Source organism: Leptidea sinapis, chromosome 25 (assembly GCF_905404315.1).
Source record: "Leptidea sinapis chromosome 25, ilLepSina1.1, whole genome shotgun sequence".
In the NCBI taxonomy this organism is placed as follows: domain Eukaryota; kingdom Metazoa; phylum Arthropoda; class Insecta; order Lepidoptera; family Pieridae; genus Leptidea; species Leptidea sinapis.
Genome location: NC_066289.1, coordinates 6269825 through 6277928, shown reverse-complemented (window position 1 = coordinate 6277928; position 8104 = coordinate 6269825). Strand labels below are relative to the sequence as shown.

Here is an 8104-nt window from a genome sequence, read left to right as displayed (position 1 = left end):
GTATATATATATATATATATATACTAGCGGACCCGACAGACGTTGCTCTGTACCTAACAAAATATAATATACGGTTTTTATGAATTTGTGAATAATATTTCAAAACATCAAGCATTATTTCATAAAATATGCTCCCTGTTGTTATAATGAAATTGTTTGTCACCTGGTGGCTCTTGCAACACCAGAGGAATCACTGGAGCGTTGCTGGCCTTTAAGGAACGTTTACGTGAAGGTACCCCTGTCGTATCATCCCGGAAAGACCGCACAAGGAACCTTAAACATCAACTTTGTTGTATGTGGAAGAAAGTGCCTTGAAAACCGTGATCAAAAAACATGCGACCCGCAAACTCTTAACTTAAATTATTAAATTCTCATTACAAATACACTGATCTACTTTGTAAATCTAATAGTGAACACAAAATAATACGCCATAGTTAATTTTATTATTTATTTAAAGTATAGTAAAGTATAAACAAGTGTATAATTTAAATCACAACTATAAGTCCAAACTCTTGACTATTTTTGGTACACACAACCGCAAAACACCAACGTTTTTCATATCGATTGGGTGTTAATAAGATCCTACTGCGACAATGTCATCATTTAACGGACCTACATACTTTCATTATAATACCATTTTTCTTTTACGTGGTAAAGCAGAAAAGATGAGATACTTCATTCTTATAAAATCTTTAACTTCAATAAGAAAATACGTCATTCCTAACGAATATACACACAGCTATTAAAAATGTGCTCGTAGTGATAATAAATTTTGTAACAGTTTGTTTATGTACACTTACAATAGTATAAAAATTGCAATACTTGATATTAAATAGAAACAATAAATTCGTTATAATTATCTTGACGGACTTAAAATTACACGTCAGTCAAGAAGTATATAAGAGACTATTCACATAAAAGGCGGGAGCGATGCGGATTCACCAATCAACAGCGTACGTTTGTAGATTTCAACATAAAATTTTATTGAAATGGTGCACAATATCTACCAGTTACAATTATCATTTTTACAGTTCAGTACTAACAGCTTTAATACTATTAAGTGTGACTTGAAAAATATTTGGGTTGAATACGTAACGTTTTCCAAATTACAAATAGATTTTATATTTATGTATGTTAGAACGAGCAGCTTTCAAATCCCCGCAATGTATGCTTTCAAAATGATGGTGCAACGTACCGCCTATCATATTGCTCTGGGTCCTTCACCAAGAATAGGTGTGATTTTCCAGTAAGATCAAGTCGTGTTCAGTCCCAGGTAGGTCTTGGTATCTTATCGATGAGAGTGTCGCTTGGTGCGATATGAATCGGGTTTGAGAAGTCCAAGTGTATGGTATCCGGTATCCTCTCTACGTACGCTGTATGCACGTTAATGTCATCTGAAATACGTCAAAATATTATTTGACACATGTCTAAAAATCTCAATCAGACAATGGGTTTCTAGAAGAAGACAGAGCTGGTCTTAAAACTATATACCCGTCATAGAATAACTAATAACCCCTTAAAACCTGAAAGCGGTGTTTTCACTCTCCACGTACTACTATAATTTTGTACATTTTTGAAACAAATTACATGCATCATGCTAATTATATAGCTCGATAGGATAAATAATTTTATAAATTAGCCAAGTAATTTCAAATAACCAACAGTGGGACAGGATGCCGGCTAAATTATGAGTACCACAATGGCGCCTATTTCAGCCGTGAAGCAGTAATGTATAAGCATTATTGTGGTTCGGTTTGAAGGGCGCCGTAGCTAGTGAAATTACTGGGCAAATGAGACTTATGTCTCTTATCTTATGTCTCAAGATGACGAGCACAGTTGTAGTGCCGCTCAGATTTTTTGGGCTTATCATCCTGAGTGGCACTGTATTGTAATGGACAGGACGTATCAATTACCACCAGCTGAAAGTCGTGTTCGTCTCGTCCTTATTTTCATAAAAATTGAGGTAAACCAATACAAAAAAATATAATATAAACATATTTTATTTTATTTATAATAACAGTTTAGATAAGTTGCTAACACTGAATATAATTTATAACGTTATTATACGCTATAGTTTAATTATTATTTACGTGCTAAGAAAGTGCTCACCATTTTGTACGTAGGTATGTACTTACTGGTCAAGTTCAGCCTGGCAATGATTTCGTCCAAATCCTGCCTGTCGAGTGACGCCTTAACAGTCACTCTGTCCCTATGTAGACTGCGCTTGTGCCGCGAGGATTGCCGCACGTCTACGTTGATGTGTCTGGAGTTGCCATTATCTTCGCGCGGCAATAGTGGTAGTGTGAATACCGACTCCGAGAGAGGGGTTAGGTCTTCTCCAAACTCCTGATTGATAAATTAATATAATATTTTAATCATACAAATTTATTAAGTACTATTCGCTCGCCCCGACTTTTGCTTTGCTCGTTTTATAGGTAACAATCTTAAATAATATATAAGTCTAGATAGAGCCTCTTGCTACTAGACAACCGATGAAAAAAGGCCAGGTTTATTTTTTTAGTGTGCGTGACAACAACCGATTTTTACTTCATGTTGTGTTAGTGTGCGTGTATTCCACAAAATAGGGGTTAGTGTCAAGCTCAATTTTTTTCGACGTTTTCACAGCTTTGAGTCTTTCTAGGTTATATAAATGATCTAAGGTTGCAATGTTGCAAAACAACATTGGATACGATGCTAACTTATTTTTAAATTATTGACCTTTACGTAAAATCTTTTTATTTAGCCCCTGTAACCCGTGACTAATAAAGCTTCTCCCTGGTGAATTAACTATTCAAATCACTCACGTATGCTTTAAGTGTATTCATTAAAAACAACAATGCATACGAAAACACAAACCTTTATTCTTAATTATCTAATCTTTATATATATATTTCTTGTGTGCGTGTGTGTCACTGAACTCCTCCTAGACGGCTGGACCGATTTTGAAGAAATTTTTTGTGTGAGTTCAAGGGGATTCGAGGATGGTTAAGATTCACAATTGCACTACCTCCTAAACGGCTGGACCGATTTTGATGATATTTTTATGTGTCAGTGAATTTGAGATTGGTGTGTGTCTTCAGGTGGATTCGAGAATGGTTTAGATTCATAATTAAACTACCTCCTAAACGGCTGGACCGATTTTGATGATATTTTTGTTTGTTTCAGTGAATTTGAGATTGGTTTAGATTCTCAATTCCGTCCATATAATATAATTCTCCTGCTCATGTGTATGTTAGTTAACTCCACCTAACGGCTGGACCGATTTTTCAAATTTAAGACGTGTGTACAGGACAACGTCTGTTGGGTCCACAAGTAATATATAAAATTCTCATGTCACGGTGTACGTAATTGAACTCCTCCGAAACGGCTAGACCGATTTTCGTGAATCTTAGCGTGCATATCGGCTAGGTTGGAGAATCGGACAACATCTATTTTTCATCCCTCTAAATGTTAAGGGTCCACCCCAAATTTTTTTTTTATAATATAAAAAACATACAAGTCTAAATTTTCAACCCTTTACGATCAACACCATTTTTTGTATCGCGAGTTTTATAATATTCTATTCCATCCACAGATCCGCAATAGAGTTGCGAGATGGCAATCGAATACAATAATTGTAGTACGATATATTTGGTAGGTCTGAGAATCGGTTGCATCCCTAAAATTATTTTTAATTACTTTATATGGCAATACAACGTTTGCTGGGTCAGCTAGTATTATTATAAAAAAGGACGAAGCCTTGTAATAATTTCTTTAACCGAGCGTATGCTACTAAAGTGGCAACTAATGTGCATCTATGTTGATAATTATTCGACTTCGTGCATAATAACCGGTGAATTTTGTAACCTTGGGGAAGGCTTATTAAGTAATCAAAGTAGAACACTGTGGTGTAGTTATATTACAAAAAACGTTTTCAACAATGTACTTAAAAATAATTTACTAACAAATAATACTAAATTGAAGTTCATTTAATAATTAAACATCGGAAATACCAGTAGAATATGATATAATAAATAAAAGGTTTTTATTAAAAAAATAAAAATGCGCATCCCGCTTTATGCGCGAAAAGTTTTTTAAAAAGATTGGGTTTGGATGTAAGGTCATTCACTTGTGCACGGATCGTACGATCGTCACCTGTTGACTAAACCTCCTTGTCTATCTACTCGCTGTGTACAAATAGAATAGGGCGTAGTTTGTAAATAAATGTCAAGAAATTTATGTATGACTTCCCAGGAATTCCAAAAAAAAAAAGATCTATACCGATTGCGCCTGTTTCCTCATATTTTTATAAATTATTAAGGTTGTCAATATTTTGGCATAACTTTGTGGTGCCGCTGATCAAAGACCCATAATTCTTAGATATTTTACCTAGAAACAAGATACCAAGTCTCAGTATCCCAGTCATTTTACTGTCATTTTAAGGTCACTACCTTCAAACTAAAGAAAAAAGTATGCTACTGCTATCTACGATAAACTATTGTGTAAAATCCAGTAGAACACCCACCAGACATTTGCCACTGACGCAGTAGGAAGCGTTCCTCTTCCCGCATGCAGTTCCCAACGGAAACCATCCCTCCTGGCCGTTCACCAGGTAGAACCGGTGTGACACGTGCTCGTCTTGACATGCCACGCGACACGGCCGGTCAGGCTCCTCTGTCATAATAATAAAAAAAAAATATTGGCACACTGTCTCCACCTTCAAAAAAACGCGTACAACTTCGTAAAAGGCGGGCATCGCTCCCGTGATTACTCTGTTGTTGCGTTAGAATGTGGGCGGCGGTGATTTCTTAACATCAGTTGACCCGCTGTCGTCCTCTTACAATATCATCTATGAGTCGCAGCGGTTCAAATGTTAAAGCTACAATTCCGAATTATAGAAATTTAGCAAATTTTGACATATCAAAAATTGGGAGTGGGAGGCTCCCTTGCACAGGCTGCCCGCTAGATTATGGGTACGACAAAGGCGCCTATTTCTGCCGTGAAGCAATAATGTATTAACATTATTGTGTTTTGGTCTGAATGGCGCTTTCTTTTATGAGAAAAATGGGCGAGACGAGCATGACGTTCACCCAATGGCAAGTGATACGCCCCGCCATTATTACAATGGAGTGCCGCTCAGGATTCTCTATTGAACCATAAATTATGAGCGGTATCACAATTACGCTCATCACTTTAAACGTGTTGATAAAGCTAGCCGGCATCTTGTGCGAAGAAGCCTTCCATTGGAATACCCCATTTCCTTTTCTTTAACAGTCAGTAAGACGTTTTTAACTCCAATTTGCCCACAAAATTTCAAAATTAATAACGCCTAAAATTGCAATAACATGCGGAATTCTGTTAACGTCAAGGAGATACAAACTTTTGAATTCACAGTAATTGAGGATTCTTAAAGACTGGCAATGCTTTTGTGATTTTAGTGTTTCAAGAGATCCTGTTTGGCGGTGATCGCTTAACAAGATCACTTGACCCGTGAGCTATTTTGTTCTCCTTGTCCATGAGAAGTCAGGAATTAATAACGTACCAACTGAAGGAGATATCTGCATTCCCAGACCAGATAGTCTTCTCACTCTGTCTTTATACTTGCTGCAGACCATCGTGGCATACTGGTATGGAGACATCCTTTGGCTACAACCCTGAAAGTTTAGCAAACTTTAGACGCAGTGACTAAGTACAAGAAAATCGATCAGCGAGACTTGATGACTTTAGGTGTCACGTGGGGTATCAGTTGACTCCAGTTCGATCTTCGCCCGCCACATCGACAAAATTGATTCATGATCCATGATAATTCTTTTAAAATCATAAAAATAGGTAGGTTTATATTTGCACGGAAAATATTGCAAGACAATTGCTCCAACCAGTGGCTCATTTGCACAGGCATGCCTGCTAGATTATGGGTACCACAACGGCGCCTATTTCTGCCGAAGCAGTAATGTGGAAGCGTTATTGTGTTTCGGTCTGAAGGGCACCGAAGCTAGTGAAGTTACTGGGCAAATCACACTTAACATCTTATGTCTCATGGTGAAGAGCGCTGTTGTAGTGCCGCTCAGAATTTTTGGGTTTGTCAAGATTTCCGGCCCCAATTCCCCGTCGATCTCCTAGGGATGACATGCGCCGTGTTATTTCTTTCCTGTGAGTATAGATAGTGTATACTAACAAGGTCAGGCAGTCGTTGATCCGGACTGCACAGTTGGATAGTGTGCGCCCGCGAAGAACGGACCAATCGTACGCCGGTGCCAGGCGTGACGCAGCGGTAATGGCAGCCGCTGATTGGTCGCCAAGCTGAGCCCACCGCACGCCGCCATGTTCCCGACGATTTGCGACTCGTCCTGTTCATTAAAATCATCAACGATAAACCATACTATATATGTATAATAGATGATATTGAACATTAGTTTAATTTTAGGGCATGTGGTTTATTTTGTTTTTACAACTTAGTTTTTTATTTCTTACTTCATATCTAATTGACATAATCTATCGATTGGATTGTACAACGAAATTCAAAATATTTTGGAGAATAATTATTATTTCCTTGAAATAAGTTATTTACTTACGACACAGTTTGCGTTGAGGCGCTCTGCAACTGTAAAGCCTCCCATTCGCAGTCAGACGGTCGCAAAGAGAACTCTGCGTCCAATCCGTTGGTGCACGTGAATTTCTGAAGAAATTAATATAATTAGTGGATATAAAATTGCCTTAAAACAAAACTATTTTTCAATTTCATTCAATGGTGGCGGTTTGCGAAGCGATCCTTTAAGAACTTTACTAGTTTAGAGCATCAACTGCAACTTATCAAAATTGGCTTCATATTTATTTTATTACACTTTGAGCGTTTGAATTTTAGCGTTAGAAAGTAAGTGTATTTCAACCTCATGATTTACTGAATCTACGGATTAATTGTACACCTTTCCCTTTTTTATTTCAATCAATCAAATTCCTTATTTGCGTATTAATATTTATACGCAAATAAGGAATTAATTAATTTAATACTAATAATAATAAATTAATTTAATACAATAAATGGTAAGTAATTAAAGACATGGTCAAAGTCGATGGACTAAGAAGACAAGAACATGGGCAGGTCCACTAGGACATAGAAAAAGAGGAAGACCAAACACACGCTGGGCAGACGACATAATAAAAGTAGCAGGTATTCAATGGCCGCGAACGGCAGATAATAGAGAGCACTGGTCATCTCTGGAGGAGGCCTTTACCTTTCATTGAGAGGGTTCTTGCCAAATATATCAGTAAAATATATATTATATTAATATTTTTAATTTAAATTCATCTAAGTATCTATATATCACGTTATTTATATATTATTTTTTATACTAAGTTGTGTTACGTAGGTACCTTACTAATATTTTTAAAACACACTTCACACCAAGACCTTAACCTTATTATTTTTTAACGTTCTTTTTAAATGCATTAAAATAAGCTAAATAAATTGTATCTACTAACAACTATGCATGCACATTGTTTTTTGAAAAATTGTACTAGATTTAAGCAAGAAATAAAAGGATTTTTTTTTATTATTTATTTATAATTAAAGACATAACTAAATTAAATATGTCTGCATGTCAGTAGCAATTAAATATTAATTAATATGTGATAATTAATTATTATTTATGTTTAAATGTGGTAGCGGATCAAAAAGGTTCTTTAGAATACGCTAAGTGTGAAGTATAGTTGTGAAGATCTTCCAAGCTTTTATCACGCAGGCCCAATGAGCAAGGACTACGCAACGCATAGCGATCGATCCGTTCATGAAATATCGGATTTCTCGCGTTGAATTTGAAGGTGGTTCGAATAAAACCCTGAACAACAATTTTGTATGTAAATTATGGAAGGGGTATTACTGAGTGTAATGTGCTTCAGAGGTCTAATCTAATATATACAATTCTCGTGTCATGGTGTTAAACTTTGAATTCCTCCGAAACGGCTTGACCGATTCTCATGAAATTTTGAGTGAATATTGGGTAGGTCTGAGAATCGGACAACATCTATTTTTTATCCCCCTAAATGTTAAGGGTGGTCCACACGATTTTTTTTTGACATTTTTTTTTAAATTTGATTATGAGTCAGCATTAAAAATACATACAACTTC

At 36.3% G+C, this 8104-nt stretch overlaps 1 protein-coding gene across 1 annotated transcript in view; it reads right to left on the bottom strand.

Moving 5' to 3' along the window:
- Nucleotides 1–434: 434 nt before the first annotated feature.
- LOC126972056 (A disintegrin and metalloproteinase with thrombospondin motifs 16-like) overlaps nt 435–8104 on the bottom strand; it is an 80038-nt gene continuing 72368 nt past the window's right edge. Inside the window, exons 13-18 of the mRNA XM_050818634.1 lie at nt 6552–6655; nt 6155–6326; nt 5522–5633; nt 4505–4653; nt 2136–2346; nt 435–1394 (exon numbers count right to left, since the gene is read on the bottom strand). Of these exons, the coding sequence (XP_050674591.1) occupies nt 1264–1394; nt 2136–2346; nt 4505–4653; nt 5522–5633; nt 6155–6326; nt 6552–6655 (879 nt within the window). The 3' untranslated portion in view covers nt 435–1263. The remainder of the gene's footprint in view (nt 1395–2135; nt 2347–4504; nt 4654–5521; nt 5634–6154; nt 6327–6551; nt 6656–8104) is intronic.